Below are 19629 nucleotides of genomic sequence, written 5' to 3'. Positions count from 1 at the left end.
TTTAAAAATAAAAAATAAAATCTGGAAAAATTAAAAAATGAAAACATTATGGAAAAAATTAATAAATTTCGAAAAATTCATATTTCCAGATTTTTTTTCAATACCGGAAAAATGAAAAAAATTCATTTTTTTCAGAAAGTACTTTTCAAAAATGTCCTCAATTTTCAATACAAATAATTTCCAGATTGTTTTTATCCTCAATTTTTAAATATTAGAAAATATTCTCAAATTTGTAACACATCGTAAAAAAAATTGAAAAAAAATCTGAATTTTCCTAAATTTTTAAATAAATTTGTACACAGATTTTTAAAAATAATAATATTTTCAAGATTTTTTTTTGTTGAGAAAATTTGAAAAACTTCTTTTTCGAAAAATAAAAACAATCTGGAATTTTTTTTAATATTTACGATGTATTACATGTTTTATTTGTATTGAAAATTGAGGACATTTTTGAAAAGAAACAACCAGTCCCAAAGAGCTGATTAATCTTTTTTCAAAAATTTCAAAATTGATCATTTTCAAAATTTTCAAGATTAATCATATTTATAAAAATCATGTCCAAATAACAGGATACAATGTATATTGATTGACATCGGTATATAAATCATGTTATACCGTTGAAAGACAAGTACTTTCTGAAAAAAAAAGAATTTTTTTCATTTTTCCGGTATTGAAAAAAATCTGGAAATATGAATTTTTCGAAATTTATTAATTTTTTCCCGAATGTTTTCATTTTTTTTAATTTTTCCAGATTTTATTTTTTATTTTTAAAATTTTTCAGATTTTTGTTTTCATTTTTATTAATTTTTCGGTATTTTTTTATTTTTTTCAGAATTTTTTTCATTTTTTTTTAAAAAAAAAAATTAATTAAAAAAATAAAAAATGCCACGTGTACAATATAAAAAATAAAATAATTATACAGTCAGCGTGCCACATCATCATAAAAAGGTGACGTGGCACGCCACATCAGCACCTGACGTGTGCCAGATTCGACCAGGGGGTTTTCGACGGAATCTTCAAATTACAGGGTCTGAATTTTAACAAAATTTTTTACAGGGAGGAAAACCGGAACTCACCCAAATTACAGGGGGTAAACACAGATTAACCCTTCAAAGATTTACATAACAATGCACTAGTTGATTCAATTTAAAGTTTATTAAATTGAAGATGTCTGCTCTTACGGCGAAATTCGTATGTCCTTGGCCTTGCTTGGTCTCGCATACGCCTAAGCCTCCGCAGAAGTCTGTTTCATCTCGAAGTTTTGCACAGGCTCTTCTAAACAAAGTCACGGTTCCTTTGTCTGATCTCCCGAAACCTTGTTTGAAAGGTAATTCCCTTTCAATCAAAATTTCGGAGGATGTTTATCAATCTCGTCTAGCTAACTGCAACAATTACCTCCATGGTAGATTAGTGTTGTCTAAAGGGGATAAGCCTTTATCATCTAAAGACTTACACACTAAACTCTCGCATTTGTGGAAACATCTTGACCAATGGAGGATGATTCCTATGAATAGGGGTTTTTTTGAATTTCGCTTCTCATCCGCTGATGATCTTAGAAGTGTCTGGTCGAATGGCGCTTGGAACTTGAAGCCGGGAGTGCTACGCTTATCGCGTTGGTCTCCGGATTTTAATCCCTCTTATCAGACTCAATCCAATAGTCAGGTATGGGTACGATTTCATTATCTTCCACTGGAATATTGGCAAGATAGAATCCTTTTTGAGATTGCTGGGGCTATTGGTACGCCTATAATAATTGATGAGAATACTAGAAACAATTCATTTGGTCATTATGCTCGTGTTCTAGTAGATATCAATTTTACTGGATTTATCCCTGATACTTTGTGTGTTGAAAGAGATAATTTTGCTTTTGACATTGAGATTGAGTATGAGAATCCTCCATACTTTTGTTTCACTTGTAATTCTATTGGTCATTCAACGGATCATTGTAAAAAAGATCCTGCCAACAAAATTGCTCGTGAAAAGATGTCCACTAAAGATAATCTTGTTAAGAATGTCCCTAAAAGGCATGTGCAAGGCTGTAGTAATATTGTGGCTGATGAAGATCCTATTATTCGTGACATAATGAGGTCTAAGGAAGTAACAACTAATGTGCTGGTGGGTGATGTTATAAACCTTGAGGAAGAACTATATTCTAGCACTTCCGTTGAGGCAATTCAGGTTCAATCATCACCTGTTGAAGGTGTGACTGAAACACAAGGTGCAGACCAACAAATCATCGAATTTCCTGATATGCGCATCGTTGGTTCTTGGAGTGACGCTGTGACAGACTTAGACTATAATCAAGAGCCCCCATCTTGGTATGGTTTAGGTTCTTCCAATGTCATGGTTTCTAAAGAGGTTTTAAATCCTAACATTGCTCATGACTTGGAGATTTTACGACCATTTTTGAAAGGCAATGATGCTTGTGCAAGTGTGCCTCGGGTTTATACTGACGAGGAAGAAAGAGAGGCAGCTATCAACTACTTGAAGAACCGTTCTGTTGCTGAAGAAGAGCCTTTTATTGAGGTGTCTAAGTCTAAGAAAAAAAAGGTGCAGAAACATTTTCAGGTTCTTAACACTCGGTCTAGGGGCAGACCTCCGAATTGATTTGAGTTCCATATGTGGGTTTTGTTTCTCTCCTTGCTTTCTTTTGGTGCTTTTTTTTTTTTTCTTTCTTGCTTTATTTTTCTTGTTTTGCTTTTTCTTTGTTTGAGAAGGTTTTGGTTTATGTCCCCCTTCTCCTTTTGTTCTTGCATCTCATTATCTATATATTTCTAGAGTGTTGCAGTTGGTTCACCATCTGCACCTCTTTTTGCTTAAAAAAAAAAAAAAAGTTTATTAATATAATAACATAAACAACCTCTAAAATAAACTCTTTTACTATTGTTTTTGTTGCCTTCAATCAAAATATAGAACAACTGTATCGGCTCAATTTTTTTGCTTGTTCATAGTCTAGTCTTCACATAATAAATTCAATCCATTTTGAAGAAAAAGCAATGTAAATAAAATTGTTTTGTTTTCCTATCATCCAATTGCGTTGGTTCTTGATCCGATATAAATCAAAGTAGTATGGGAGGACAGTTTTTTTTAGTTTTAATATGTAGCTTATTCTTTAAAAAAATCTAAAAACTCCCTCCATTTCAATATCTTAAAACAAAACATATATTATAACAATAAAAGCAAGAGGAGTGTTATGAACACTTTATCTAACACTCACTCTATCATTCGGTGAAATACTAGGATGTGAATAAGGAGTAGAAGGTAATTGTGTATGGGAATCAGCTGAACCTACGAAGTCCTATCGATGTGATAATCGTCTGGCTTTGATTAACAACATCTTCCAGATTTTGGTTCCCTTGTACCCCTTGTGGGGTATTGGTGATTGAATTGTCACCATAATTTGTACAACCTCTAACTCATTAGCTTGTTGAACCTCATTGTGAATCATGAGTTTAACAATGTCAGCAAGGTGTTTTGAGACTTGATACATGATGTCATGTATCCACATGTCAATCTGTTGTCTAATGAAAGATGTTGTCATTACTACTAGAGTCTCAAGTGTTTTAACAGGTTGTACGTCATCAATGCTAGGAGAATCCACATATGTTGGCATTCCCAACATTCATGAAGGCTCATTTGGTTGAGGCTGGATTAACCTTTTGGTTGTTGATGATGATGATGGTTGATGCATATTGAAAAGACTTTTCACATACCTCTGGTGCATGGGCCAAACTAGTCTTGACCTGGGGAATTGAATTTTTTAGTGGTAAAGATTGCATTGTCTCACTAAGCGTGTCAAATTTGTTAATGGAGCAAGAACTTAGCCAAGGTCTAGCTGAGTTTCCTCAATTGTGATTCCCTTTGCTTCCAGCGATTGATGCTGAGGAAGGAACTCTTTCTCTCAATTGTGGAATCCCTAACTTCTCTAGTTTAGTGCCACATACATTTGTTTTTGGGTTTTTTGAGCTATGCTAAGAAATACAAAAAGAGTCCTGATAGGTATACCACCATAGGTGGCAATACCACTCCTACACCCACATAAAAAAATGACATGTGGCAAGGGACATTTTAGAAATTTCATCACACAACCATTCTCTTTTCATCTCCAAACAGATCTCTCTCACTTCTCTCTATCTCACCACCACAGTCCTTAACCACCACCACTCCCTCTTTCTTTCTCGTCGGCAACCACCACCTTCGTCACCAGCCACCGTCAGTAATACACAAAATCCGTCAGTAATAGTAAAACAAATGTGATATATGTTGGCAAAACGTGTTCTTTCTCTATTCAACTCAGTAGCTTTCTCTTTCATCTTTGAAAACCTAAATCCCCAAATTTCTTACTCCATCCATCTATTATGAAAACAACAAAGCATCAATTGAACCTACTTCTTCATATCTCTCTCGCACAATGAAAAGAACCGCATAATCTCCAGATTTCATAAGTTGTTGTTGTTGTTACACACTTCTTCAGATTGTTCAGGTATAAACCTACTTCTTCTTCCCTTTCAATTTTTGGATTCTGTTTCGATTCTGTTCATTATTTGTGTTGCTGTTACACACCTCTTCGATTTTGTTCATTATCTGTGTTGTTGTTACAAACTTCTTCGATTTTGTTCTGATTCTGTTCAATTTTGTTCATTATCTGTGTTGTGCTGTATTCAATCTAGAATAACTCAATTTTTTTTTGTTTGTGTTTAATCCTGTTTTTATTTTTATTATTGTGTAATTGATGCAAAATTTGTGAAAAATTGAAGAATAAGTTCCTGCAAGTGTGAAATTAGTGAAAAATTAATTTTTCTGTTTAGCCTAAAAAATTAGTAAAATTATGTTGTTCCAGTGTTGAGTTATTTCTGAAACTGTGTCTTGTAATTTGATGGAATTGGTGATTTTTATTTGGTGGAATTGTGTCTTATTGAATTGGTTTAAATTTGTGGTTCAGTTCATGAACCACTCAACCATTAAAATGGTTCAGTTTGGTTCAGCTTAGTGATATGGTTTCAGTTAACCACATTTTTGCACACCCCTGGATTCAAGCAAGTGTTAGTATTATTTATGTATATTCTTAGCAATGTTAAAATCTAAAGTAGTGATAAAATATTCTTAGTTGATTACAAGTTATCTGCCACAATTGTGAACATTCATTGTTCTTTGTTGTTTGTTAGACGTGTCAAATACTAAGTTGAATTTAATTTGATGGTTTCTTTTCTTTCTCTTTACCCTGTTTCTTCCGGAACAGCTTTTAACTTGGATTATCCCTTAGATTATGAAAGGTTAACTTGGAATGGATCTGCAATGGTCAGCTTCTAGATGTCACAATAGGTTAACTTGCAAGGAGGAACTACAGGTTTAAAACATAAAATAGAAAATCACCAAACTGACCTATTTCTGGTGCATTTGATTTAATATAGAGGCTTTGAAAGTAATTCAGTAGGGTGGAGAGCACATCTAGTGTATGTATCCGAAGGAATGTTGAACTCATTGGACTTCAATACAATCATGAAGTATCAAAGAAAAGAATGGATCTTTCTTTAATTCACCTGCTACATCAGCAGTTATTTTTCAGCACTTAAACAATGCTGACTATCTTAGTTACCTTCAATCAGTATTATCAAAGTTTGGGTGTGCTGGTATGATTTCAGACTTACATTTCTCCAAACTTATTTCAGCTACCAACCTTTTGTGCATTAATTTAATCTTTCTTTTCTTTTTAAAATATTCAGTTCCGACAGTTTATCCTCTGGATATATATGTCCGTCTCTATATGATTGACAGCCTTGAAAGGCTGGGTTCATCATTTCAAAGAGGAAATTCGTAGTGTATTGGATGAAACATACAGGTGAGATGCATGCACCTGTTGCATAGAAACTTTTCATTTTCATGAATCGGATCTTTTCACACATTTAATTTAAGTAAGAATGTGAGAGAGGTAATATTTTCAAGTGAATACATACTTTATACAAATGTTCGTTTGCTTTCATAATTTGTTTTCCAAGGTAATGAATACATGATTTATACACATGTCTTGCTATTGATTCTGCAGGGATGTGCAAGTTAATTGAAAAAAGTATTGTGATGGACACATTTGCGTGATCCGAATTTGTTAGACTCGGCATTGAAGTGAATCCATAGCTTGAATTAAGTCTGAATTGACTCTGATCACATGGTTTAAGGCTTGTGTTAAACCGTTGTAAAATTCTCGTTATTTGCTTCACCTATTATTGCTTTCACATCTCTCTATTTATCAATTCAAGCTGCTCAATCTTCACTATAGTGCAGCCAATTTTTTTTCATCGTAAGCTTGTGTTCTGGTTCAGTTTCTGGTGTTGTATTGTGGGACTGTTATGCAGGTGTTAGTGTTGAAATGATGGCCTCTAATGTTGTCATATTGAGCTTGGGAGAGAGTTAATTGGCTAGAGTATATGGTTGGTGTTGTGATTCATCTGTTTGGCCAGAGTACGATGGCCTTTTATGGCTGGATTTTTAACAGGCTAACATGCCAAAGAAAATTGATGATAACTTGAACAAGATGGGTGCAAGAATACCAAATGTGAAGCTTGTGAATTCTACAATATAATACCAAGCAAAGGTTCGGGTATCCACATGATGAAGATCATCAAATGTATCAGATGATGAAGATCACCAAGCATCAACTGTGTTCACTCGAATAAAAGACAAGTCAAGAAATCGTGTCAAGAGCGGGGTTCTTGGAACACCTTGGGTGAAGAGTGATACGAGGAAGAATAAAAATAGTGTAGTGGCGTAATCAAAATTTAATGTAAATTTTTTTATGCTCTTTTAAGCTTGTAATGTACTATTCCTTCTTTTACTAACTTTCTTGAACAATACTATAGTATGATACTCACTAAGCTTGTAATGTACTATTCCTTCTAATCGCACTATGTATAGTTTTATGGTTCTTAAGATAGATATTGACAGAGTATGAATATGAATATGTTTTGTGTGACCACATTTTCACAAATACGTGACCACTATTTTTTCATAAATTAGAACTTGTCCGTCTTTAGGCGTGATAAACTTGCCGATTGTAAAACATGTTATTTATGGTTGGAAATGCTTTTAGTGCAGTGATCAAATGAGATTATGCGTTCGATTCGCCTAAAACGAAATTATTACATCTGGGAAATATAAACTAGCCAAATATATGGTCTGTATGACCACATTTTTACACATGCGTGACCACTATTTTTTCATAAACTTGTCCGTTTTTAGGTGTGATAAACTTGCCGATTGTAAAACAGGTTATTTATGGTTGGAAATGCTTTTAGTGCAGTTGATAGACGATTGGCAAGTGTACCAATTACTATCGAAGTAGTAAAAATATCGATCACACGAGGATTGTTTTTAACTTCAATAATTTAATCGCGTTATACAAATAGGATGTATAAAAGTTTATTTTGTTTTTGCCACTAGGCAGTAGATTTGGTTTGATTTTATGAAATCAAATAAAAGAAAATAGATTTGATTAAGAAAATATGGAGAGAGATGAGATCAGATCCTTCGAATCCTCTAAGTTCCCCTAATTGGTATACCGCACCTATTTGTTATGAATCTTCTTCTAATTTACGATGATTAACAAAATAGCCCTAATCAATCCCTTGAGTTAGGACCCTCTTCTCAAACTACAGCCCCCAATCCCTTGGGTGGTCTAATAATTCTTGAAGGTTTTACCGAACGTTAACCTATTATCACTAACAAATGATTATCTATTCCTAGACTAACCCTGTTTATCAGAACAATTCAATTAGGTCTAAGTTGAAAGCTATGGTCAGTAGTTATTCATTCTCACTAAATCATATTTATATTTGATCAGGATATAAAAAGCATTAAGAACAATTGAATTGAATAAACTAGAATTGAATTCATAAACAAAATAGAGTTTCACAGCAACATGTGTCAATTAGGGTTACAAAGATTCATCTCGGATCTAATCTCTAAGAGATTTAGCTACTCATAATCGAGTTTACAAATAGCATAATCAATGATTGAAATAAAACATACATGAATTGGTAAAAGGTTGAAGAAATCGCCCTTCTAGCCGTCTCCGATGTCTCAAAATCGCACTTTGCTCTCCAAAATCGTAACCATTGTTCTTCAGATTTAGTGCAGTATTTATAGAAGTCATGGGCCTGACCCATCAAAATCGCGCCGCGCCTTGTATATTGGCGTGCCGCGATTTCCCTCAAACAGGGATGTTGTAATTTTGCTTCTGAAATCGCGGCAAGGCTGGAAATTGGCGTGGTGCGATTTGCTTCAAACAGACTTCAATATTTCAGCTTTTTGCACTCCAGAACAGTATAAGTTGCATGCGAACTCTATCAAAATGTCACAATAAGTCCTAAAAATTACGTAATGACAGCATGTCATCAGCAGTGATCAAATGAGATCATGCGTTTGATTCGCCTAAAACGATATTATTTACATTTGGGAAAGAAAAACTAGCCAAATATATGGTATGTATGACCACATTTTTACAAATACGTGACCACTATTTTTTCATAAATTAGAACTTGTCCGTCCTTAGGCGTGATAAACTTGCCGATTGTAAAACAGGTTATTTATGGTTGGAAATGCTTTTAGTGCAGTGATCAAATGAGATCATGCGTTCGATTCGCCTAAAACGATATTATTTACACCTGGGAAAGAAAAACTAGCCAAATATATGGTCTGTATGACCACATTTTTACATATACGTGACCACTATTTTTTCATAAATTATAATGTCTCAGTGACAATTGGCTTGAATTGATTTTTTTTTTTTTGCATATGTAAGTTACAAATAACCAAATAAACGAACAATATAACCATAATTTGTCAAAGGCGTAACCATTTTTTTGCCTGCATTCAAAATTCAAAGAGGACGCGACGGAGGTGGGGGCAGAGTGAAACTGTTCCTCTTCCTCATCCTCCTCTCAGATCTACCCAAATTCAAAGAAATCATCTCTCACCACCGTTACTCTCTCATCGACGTCGGAGCCGAATCTAAGCAGAAACAGTGATTGTTTTAAAAGCGAATCTAAATGTCTGTTAGATTTGAAGGAGATGTCGGCGGAGGGAGTGAGGGACGCGGCGGCGGGAGGTCGGGTTGTCGACGCCGTAGTTTTTAGATCTGAACAGATTTCAAGAGACAATGACAATATTGACGAGGACGGCGGTTGTGAAGAAGAAGAGGAGGCGGTGAGGTTGTGTTGCATTCAAATCGTTTTGAAGAGAAGAGGTGGTGATTGTGGTGGTGTTAGGGTCGGAGACGGGTGTGAGAGTGGGTTGGAGGCGCGAGCAAGAGGACGGAGAAGGCTTGAGAATGGGGGCGGCGGCGCTGGTGAGTGATATGTGGGGATAGAGATGAGAGAAGGGAAAGAGAAAGAATGTTGTTGTGTTTTTTCCTTCTGTTGCTGTGTTTTTGTTTTAGACTTTTTAAACTGGTTTTTTGAAGAACTGGTTTAAAAGATTTTTCTTTTTTGATATTACAAAAATACCTGTCAGCTAGGAGGTGTATGGAGGAGTGGTATGAAAAGGGGTGTTCATGAATCTTTTTCCATACAAAAAGTAAAGATAAAGGTAGAGAGGTAAAAGGATATAAAAATGTGAAATAAGCTTGTTTAATTGATTAAATATTCTTATTACGGTGTATGAACTATGCATTTATAACAAAAAAATGCATATTAGGAAAACGATATCGCCTATAGTGATGATCCCTTGCTCGGCTACTTACACGGGCATTGATGATTCCCTTTAGAGAGAAAGATATAAAAAGATTGATATTTCAGGAACAATAATTTGATTATGTAATAAAAAAAATAGCAATAGAGATAAAATATAATGTTAAATGAATGTAGGCAAAAATAAAAGGTCCAAATATCATGCTTGTATAATTAATTATTAAGTATCTAAATTGTGGAGTCTATTATTATGCTTTAAGAAAACAATAGGTGCCTTTATTTTAGGTTTTTAAGGCACTGATTTATATTATTAATTAGGTTAACATAATGGTACCCATAATTTTTTTTTTTTTGGTGTTAATATTTCGGTTTGTATTAGAAGTAAGCCCTAGTGATTCCGAGTTCGGTTGTAAAGTAAGTAAAGTTTAATCAATAATTATACTCATGAAATTTAATTGAGTATGTACTCGTCATATTCAATTATTCAATATCATGTCATATTTTTATATTGATTTATTTAAAAATCAAATCAAATGTTAAATGAATTTTGTTACCGTTACCAAACTAAACTTTAAGGTAAATACCTTAAAAATTTACCTTGAAAATACATAATTTTAATATATTTAAATTCACAAGAAATAGTTTAGTTAAAAGTTGATAGGTTATTATTAACATTAATTAAACAAAAATTACTAGTTTTATCTTATGTCTCAATAGCAAACAAAATAGGGTTCAAAGGTTGAATTCTTTTACACTAATCTTTACTATAAAGTATTTTTGGTGGCTATCTTTTTGTCAATTAGTTGTTTGGTCACTTTCCCTATTCCTATTTCTCCTTGTTGCCAAACTTACCTGTTCTTAAGGGAACATTTTTGTAAGCTGGTTTATTTGTCTTTGCCTACCCACTTGACAGAGATATGCAGAATAATAAAGCACTACTTAACCAACACTACATCCCCCCCTTACTGATTAGAAGAAAATAACAAAGAAAATAGAGGGAGAGCATTTGATTTTAAATTGCAATTGCAGTTAGTTACGCTAAAAAATTTATACTGCCGTCAAGTAGTTGATGGATTCACACATCTTAAATGTGGAAAAATAGAAAATTCAAAGTTCAAACTCTGATCCATACATATTATTGTTCTCATCGTTACCAACTGAGTTGTATTTATAGAATGATGACTATATACTATTCAACTTGTGCACAATGGACGGTATAAAAATAGAAGAAAAAAAAGTGTACTATATGAAGTGTTTTGAGGATGCTGGGAAGAGCCGTATAATTTTGACAAAATGGCTATAGTGGTGGAAAAAAAAGTTTGGCCAGTCAAAAACTCGAAATACACATGAGTTAGTTAGAGGAGCAAAGCTCGAGATGATTGATGATTCGATCTTTTTTGACTCAAGATATTGATATTGATAATTTGTTTAAAGATTCCTTCATTGCACATGGTTATTCTCTTGCAAGTGGATATACTCAAATTCTGCTATCTTCCACTTACTCTGCAAAGTTATTCAAATTCCACTATATTTCGGTAAACCTTTGGGTTTATAATGCATTAAGTAAATAGAAGGTTACTATAATAACAAATTTTATCAAAATAATGTTTTTTAGGCAATCATAAAAATGTTACTATCCCTTCCTTCAAAAAAAAAAATGTTACTATCCCTTCAAAAAAAATTGTTACTATAACTCATAATTAGGTTTTACATTATTATAAATTTATATTAAATAAGTTTTTGTCGAAAAAAACTTTATTAAATAAGTAATATTGTCAAAAGAAAGAAGGCAAAAATAACAAAATAAATGTTCGAAGTGAATTAAAACTATGTAAAAATTAAGAAGTAGTGAGCATTAAAAGCTTCAACGATCGCAAAAGTTTTTTTTCTTCATAACACTATTCATTTATAATTAAGTAGAGTAATTTATCTCAGAGTTGCTCAAAGTCAACGTCTACCACTTTAAAAAAATATTTAATTATTATCATTCTAACTATGGTTAAATTCTAAACAGTCCCTTAAACCTTAAACCAATCTTTACACCATTCGGTCTTAAGTTATAATTAAGTTGAGAGACTATCACTAAAACTTTGAAGACAGATTATTTATAATTGATTGTCTCAAACAGTATATTTTCACATGTATTAGTTGCCTGTTAAAATCATACATTATCATTATAATTTGATTTTATAGTAAAACTTTGACTATTTCATTAAAAGTGCATACTTTTCAATATCCAAAAGAATGAAAAAGCAAATCATTCTCTTAGAAGCTACTCCCTCCGTTTCAAAATGAGTGTCGCTTTAGCCAAAAAAATTTGTTTCAAAATGAGTGTCGCTTTCAGTTTCCAATGCAATAATAACTTTTTCTTTTCAATTGTACCCTCCAATTAATACTTTGTACACTACTTCCAAAGTATTACTTTTAAAACTAACCAATAGTTAATAAGGATAATTTGGTAAAATAACCATTCTCTTTCTCTTAATCATTGCATTTCTTAATATGTGTGTAAACACCTAAAGCGACACTCATTTTGAAACGGAGGGAGTACCTTTTAACATTTTCTTTCTTTTTGAATCTTGCTAATAACATAATGGGGAAAGGACGAAAATGCAAAGCAATTTGAGGTGAATTGAAATGATTTGAGTTAATAATTTGACAATGTGCAATAAGCTTTTTTTGAAGGTCTGTTAGGATATCATTAGGGCTCATAAGTGTGGCACTTGCTATTATCACAAAATTGACCGTTGAAAATAATGTTCATTCATTTTAACTGCACTGTGAAATTCAGGAAAGCAAGAGAGAGAGAGAGAGAGAGAGAGAGAGAGAGAGAGAGAGAGAGAGAGAATAAAATCAATAAGATATAGAATATTCTTTGTCATCCAGTGGTTTCTTTTCTTGTATTATTATGTCTCCACTCACTAGCCTTATGAGGACCGTTAAATTCAGCTCATTCCTCTATTGAACACAGTGACAGTAGCAATAGTAAACAGCATAAAGAACATAGAATAAGTAAAACAAAAGAAAACAAATGTCTCAGTTTTCTCGTAAACATTTCATTGATCCGATTAAAACTGAACTTAAACTCTTTATATAAGATCACATATTCAAACGATAACATGATCTCGCTAAAGACGGTCAAGCAAATTCCATAACATAAAATTTTATCTGCTATAAAATTAGATATTTCGCACTAATAACATGGTTGGAAGAAATGCCACGGTTTTCTTGCTTCTTCAATTTGGTACAGTTGTTGAATTCAAAGTTGAAGGACATTAACAATATTAATTTTTTCTTTTTGGTGGGTCAGTTTTGACTGGACTGGTATGGGGTATGTTGGGGACCATTTCCACAATTATTTAATAGGGTTAAATATGTTTTTGGTCCCTTTAAATATACCAACTTTTCGTTTTAGTCCCTCTAAAATTTTCCTTCAACTTTTAGTCCCTATAAAATTTTCAATCACTACTTTTGGTCCCTATTTTTAAGTTAATTATAGTATTTTTTTAATGAAATTGTGCAGAAATGTGTAGAATATTGTAAAAATATTTTCCAAAAAAAATTAGAATTTTTTAACAAAACATAAATTTAATATGAATTTTTAACCATAAAATATATAAAAATTCATATTAAATTCATGTTTTGTTAAAAAATTCTAAATTTTTTTGGGAGAGATTCTTATAATATTATTAATTTTTCTGCAAAATTTTATTCAAAAATATAAATTCTACATATGAGTTTACTTTAAAAGAGGGACCAAAAGTGAAGATGGAAAATTTTTGGAGGACTAAAAGTTGAAGGAAAATTTTAGAGGGACTAAAACGAAAAGTTGGTATATTTATAGGGATCAAAAACATATTTAACCCTATTTAATATTATGTTGTGATAAAGTTCTCATTCCTACACCTCTAGATGTGGGGTGTTCTTTCCTGTTTTTTCCAACTAAAATTACACTTTTTATCCTTCCTCTCTTTCTACACACTCTTTTCTGTCAGAAAAAAACTGCAGTTTTGAATAAACTTCCCAATTCCCATAATCCAATATGGAATTTTAGTAACTTCCCAACTTTATAAATTTTCTCTACCAATCACTTCATTTTCCCACTTTCTAGTTTCCACTCTTTGTCATTGCTTCTTCTCCTCTCTCAAGTATCAACTCTTATAACCAAAGGAGGCAAAAAAAATAAAAAAAAAGTTTGCAACTTTCTGACACCATCTTTATAGCATTAATGCTAGTGTCTCAAAAATGCTTGTTTTGTATTGGCTACACCTAAAGTTCCAAACTTTAAGCTACCTTAAAAAAACCCACTTTCATTTCAAGTTCCATTAGATTAGTTAAGATTAGATTCACCAAAAAAGACTTTGTTTTTTACACAACTATTTTCATCTTTTTTGGTGTTTGGAATCTTGAGAGTTTCTTTCCATGAACAAAGCTCAAACTGAAATCACTATCCCTCACTTGTTTAGATGCCCTATAAGTCTTGATTTGTTGGAAGATCCAGTGACTTTAACCACTGGCCAAACCTATGATAGATCAAGCATAGAGAAATGGATTTCTGCAGGTAATTTTACATGTCCTGTAACAATGCAGAAGCTTCATGATTTATCTTTTGTTCCTAATCACACTCTTCGCCATTTGATTGATCAATGGCTTCAACTTGGTGCACAATTTGAACCTTCTAGTAATAATTCTGCCACCATTGATTATTTAGCTTCACTAAAACACACCCTTGAATCTCATCATGATTCTACTTTAGAAACCAAGCTTAAAGCACTTGAGAAAATTAGTGTTCTTTCTGATGAGTATTGCTCTTTCAGAAAATCTTGCTTCCAACAACTTAGTTTCTTACCTCTACTTTTCGAACTTGTTTTTGGTTTATCAGATTCTCAACTCTCAGAAAATCACATGGAATTTGTGGAGATAGCACTTTCTTGCATCCTTAAATTGTTACCTATTGTAAATTTGGATCCTCTAAATATCATCAAAGATGAATCTAAGTTGCAAAGGTTCATATTTTTATTTGAAAAGGGAACTAGTTCAATTAAGACTAGTTTGTGTCTTGTTATAGATCATTCAACAGCAACAGCACAAACAGAAGAGGTTTGTGAAGCACTAGGAAACTCACAAAAACTAGTACATGAAATTGTTCAAGTCCTTGTTAACAAAAATTGTGATAAGGTTTCCGAGGCTGCGATTAAGGCCTTATCAGCATTATGTTCATTGGAATCAAACAAAGAGAGTCTAGTGAAAGGAGGAGCAATAGACGGAATCATAACATATATTTCAAGATGTGAAAATGGACAGAAGAATTTGGCTCCACTAGCAATGGCAACAATGAAGAAACTTTTGGTGTTAGAGAGTGGTAAAGAGGCATTGGTGAATCATGTAAATGGTATTGAAACTTTGGTGAAGATGGTTTTCAAGGTTTGTAATCAAGAGTGTAGTGAGAGTGCTGTTGAGATACTTTCAATTGTTTGTAGTGATTTTGGGAGTGCTAGAGAAGTAGCTATTGGAGCTGGTGTTTTGAGTCAGTTGTTGTTTCTTCTGCAGAGTCAGTGTGGTACCAAAACTAAAACTAAGGCAAGAATGTTGCTCAAGTTGTTGAGATCCAAGTGGAATGAGGAATCAATGCAGCTTTAGATAGATTATACTAAATTGTGAATATAATAGTATTATTGATCAGTATTTGATTTGAATACTTTGTAATCTATTGATATCATCAGAATTTTAAACAGCATTGCCCTTTGGTAAGAAGTAATTTATATGAATTGTGACAAGTTTAGCCCTCACCAAATTAGTTCTTTTATCATATAGTAGTATATAATATGAGTAGATGGTAGACCGACCAATATAGTATGATACAAGTGGTAGATATTTGTATCCCTAAACCATGTGGCACAAGGGTCGTTGTTGACCACCTAAGGAAAAACATATGTTTGACCATTAAATGAATTAGACTCTGCAGTTGTGCGTAGATGATATCTTAGTTTACTGAAAATAAAAAGATTGTAGCCCAAGATAATTAATCAATGAAGAATGGGGATTTATTTAAGAGGGTTGGGCATTTGTCACAATCATACAATTTTGACTATTTGATTAAAATTGGACTATTCACATTTTACTTTGTATATTGGATTTAAAATTTAAAATATCAAACCGAAACCTAAACTTAAAACTCTTGATCAAACAATCTGAATTGCTTGAATGTATATTTTTCGACAACAAAATTAGAAATAAAAACAACCTTGTATGGATTAGGGCTCAAGTAAAAATATTTTACTAGTAAGTGGTAAGGTTTGATTGCAACATGCCAACCTTATACATACTTGATAAGAATTATAGTTTTTCCTTCAAAAAAATTCCTTCAAAAAAAAAAAGAAAAGAATTATAGTTTTTAAGTGCTAAAAATTTGACCTAATGTTGTCTTGTTTAACATCAACTTTTATAGATTTATGGAAAACTTATTGTCATGTACAATGTTACCTTTCACTTGGTTGATAAGATAAACTAAACAAAATGCTTTGAAATTGTTGTCATCTCATCGAAGTTCAAAATTTGTGAACTTGAGGATAAAAAAAACAGAGAAAAAGATAGAGGAAACATTAGTACATGTTTGGTTTTAGTTTTTTTCGGTGCAAAATTATGAAATGTAGGATATAATTGTGTAGTAGTACAATATAAGAGCTCATTCTGTGTTAGATGTTTGGTCAAGTTTGGTGGAATTGATTATGCAAAGTACCCTCACTTAAGTAAATTTCTTTTACTTATAAGTTATAACCAAATAAAATTTTGTTCCATTTTACATAAGATGTCAATTGATATTCTGTCCTTAAAAAGAGTAGCCTAAAGGTCGTATCCATACAAATTTCAGCATTGATAGCTTTCTAAATTTATAAGTAAAAAAAGATAATATTCTAGTAAAAAAAGTAAAGTTAATTTTACGAGTACATATTATTCTTTACTAAAAAAAGTACGTATTATTCTTTTTTTGCGTACATATATAAGAACATATTACTCTCTTTTTTTAATTGAAGTACATATTATTCTTTTTTTTAACAAGGAAGTACATATTATTCTTATTACAAACTTTTTCTGTTGCAACATTTTTTATTACTTGAGTAAAAAAAACATTTTCATTAAATTCATTATTAAAAGAAGTTCCACAAAGTAAAATCCAAAATATCCTCCTGATATTGGACATAATTCAAGTCAAGTAATGATATTTTGTCAAAAAAAAAAAAGAGTCAAGTAATGATATAAATGCAGGTACGATCCATCTTATTTACTATTAGTTTATTTGTTTTGACAAAGTGTCGAGAAAATATACGAATGGTATACTAGGTATAAAATATAAAGAATAATGCGTATCTATTAACATATATAAATACGTAGGTGAGTACTCCATTATATTATTACAAAATATATACGATAAATCCAAACATGTTACGATACACGAACTAATTATACTTATAATGCATGATTAGAGAAAAATGACATGATAATCAATTGAAAATTGCATTTGATTCGACAAGAATAGAGTCACTTTCTTGACTACATTGGTTCAAGGAATGATTTTATATAGACCTAATTAATAATGGGATACTTTGAATGCTTGGTCATGATTGTATTAAAAAGTTTAGTTTGACAAAATTGTATTTAAAAACCAGCTTAACCACACAAGTTAATTACATTATCTTATGCTACGTACAAGTTTTGGTAAAATGACGTTTTAACACAATCATATTAGTGCCTGTTTGGTTGCCCGGTAGATTTTCAAAGACTCACGTTTACAACATTTCAACGTAATTTGATCTTAAAAAATATGTTTGGCTTCCAAAAAGGTTAATTGATTCTAGAGGCTAAACTTGATTTTGCCTGAAGCTCACATTTGTAGCTTCTGGAATCAACTAAATCGATTCTCCTCATTTAACCAATTATTTTCTATTACCAATATCTTGTTTGTCAATTATGCCCTTGTTTATAAGGGAACATGCTTTTTTTATTTCTTTATTATGTAACCATCCCTAGTCCCTACTATATATTGCACTGTGCTCTCAGTTATATTATAAATTATACATTTTCTTTTACAATGGATAAAATTATACTTTTATGTTTTTTTACACCCTTTGGTTCTTATATTATTAATCATTAAATTGATGAAAAAAATATATTAATTATAACTCTTATAAATTAATATTATTTCAAAAAGAATAGTTGAAGCAATAAAAATTCATTTACGATATGTTAAAATAATTTTCTAAAATGAAAATGAAATATTTAACAAATTTTCTAAAATGAAAATGAAATATTTAGTTTCAAATAAAATTAAAAGGTGCTCTAAAAAAAAATACAATTAAAGGGATATTTTGGTCATTACACGTTCAAAATCAATTTTGATTTAAAGTACCCAAACAATATCAACTCATAAGAATCACTTTTAAGTGAGTGTTTCCAAACATAAATCAATTTACATCAAACTCACTTTAAGCAAAATCAATTTTCTCAAACTCAATTCTATCAAAATCAATTTTCGCCGCCGCCAAACCAAACACATACAGTTAAAACTCTATAAATTAATAATGTCAGGACCGGAGAAATTTATTAATTTAGAGAGTTATTAATTTATCGATAAATTAATAATTATTATTTTAAAGAGTTTTTAAGTAATTATACAATACATACCAAACAAAAAGGCAAATTAGTCTATGCCTCTTAGAATTACGTTGCAACGAACCTTGGGACTCAACGTAAATTAGTAACTACTGTGTTCATATGCCTTGGAAATCAATAATGACTTTTGAACTTAAAGGAAAACAGACAACTATTGAATCATATTTCAATAGAGTATAATATTTTTTTTTTCAGTTTCTATGAATTATTAATTTATGATTTTCTTGGGATCGAAAATTATAAAGGGATCTCTCGAAAAATTATTATCTTATTATTTTATCGAGTTTTTCAATTTTTTATATTGGCCCAAGTCGGGACCAGACAAATTTATTATTTTAGAGAGTTTATTAATTTACCAATTTATTATTTTAGAGAGTTTATTAATTTACCGAGTATTAATTTAAAGCGTTTCTACTATACATAGATTTTAAAGGCAAATGTTTTCAAATCAAATGAAATTAGTGGGGTATAGTCATTTTTTCTAGTTTTCCCTAGGATTCTTCACAATAGATATTCAACTCAGAGACACATTCGGACACTAAATGTGAACAATTTTTTCAGCCGAATTCAAATATTAATTCATCATCTTATAGGAGACTAACTACTTCCGTCCGACTCAATCTCGTCGGTGTTGGGATGATAATATTATTCGGTAGTTTTTGCTGTTTTGACATAATGTTATTTGGTAGGTGTATATCTTTCTTTAACTTTTTTTTTTTAATCAGCAAAATTTAACCTTTGATGCATCAATTTTTAAGGCTTCTCAATTACCATTGCAACTAGAGACACTTCACATCCCCATGATCCATCCGGGGCTCCTAAAGTGTCATCTGCACCTTTTGATTTTAGGTTGAATAAATTGAGGGCACCAACTCAAATGATTTAATAGGACAAATTCTCTTGTCACCTTTTTCTTTTCCTTATTGTTGTTCATTTGGCTTTTATTTCTTATTTTTTTCCTCCAACCAAAATTCGACTCCATCTTTAAAGTGATCTCACTAGACACAACTAAATTCGACTCCTTGGTATTATAGAATAAAGACAAATAATCTTATAAAAAAGATATATTGGTTTTCTTGGAATTTTAATAAAAAAAATAATAAAATGATAATTAAGAAAAAAAGGAGAAAAACAAATTCAAGAGTGTGATGGATCTCTCTATATTATTCATTCTCAACCTTCACTTTTTTATCCAATATAGTAGAACTTTTATCCAATTAGAGATCCTTTTCATTTTTAAAAATAAATAGATATCACAATTACTATAGTTTTGATGTAT

The 19629-nt window shown here is 31.6% G+C and overlaps 2 protein-coding genes and 1 long non-coding RNA gene across 4 annotated transcripts; all 3 read left to right on the top strand.

The window, feature by feature from the left end:
* Positions 1–1167: 1167 nt before the first annotated feature.
* On the top strand, positions 1168–2833 carry LOC146941712 (uncharacterized). Its single transcript, XM_085755522.1, has one exon. It carries the CDS (start codon positions 1168–1170, stop codon positions 2605–2607), a length of 1440 nt encoding a protein of 479 aa, XP_085611648.1. The 3' UTR covers positions 2608–2833.
* A 1268-nt stretch (positions 2834–4101) lies between these two features.
* On the top strand, positions 4102–6967 carry LOC146941711 (uncharacterized). Of its 2 annotated transcripts, none has more exons than XR_015032471.1 (4): positions 4102–4483; positions 5264–5630; positions 5724–5839; positions 6044–6967. It is a non-coding gene; the product is annotated as an uncharacterized LOC146941711 (long non-coding RNA). The 2 variants fall into 2 exon arrangements; XR_015032472.1 differs by having other exon boundaries at positions 5240–5630.
* Positions 6968–13576: 6609 nt separating this feature from the next.
* LOC146941710 (U-box domain-containing protein 25-like) lies at positions 13577–15448 on the top strand. Its single transcript, XM_085755520.1, has 2 exons — positions 13577–14241; positions 14563–15448. Exons 1-2 carry the CDS (start codon positions 14103–14105, stop codon positions 15318–15320), a joined length of 897 nt encoding a protein of 298 aa, XP_085611646.1. The 5' UTR covers positions 13577–14102; the 3' UTR covers positions 15321–15448.
* Positions 15449–19629: the final 4181 nt, after the last annotated feature.

The sequence above is a fragment of the Medicago sativa genome, chromosome 3 (genome assembly GCF_051527215.1).
Source record: "Medicago sativa cultivar Bolivia chromosome 3, Bolivia_mono, whole genome shotgun sequence".
In the NCBI taxonomy this organism is placed as follows: Eukaryota; Viridiplantae; Streptophyta; class Magnoliopsida; order Fabales; family Fabaceae; genus Medicago; species Medicago sativa.
Note: the sequence above shows the minus strand (reverse complement) of the source record. Positions and strands in the feature narration are given on the sequence as shown.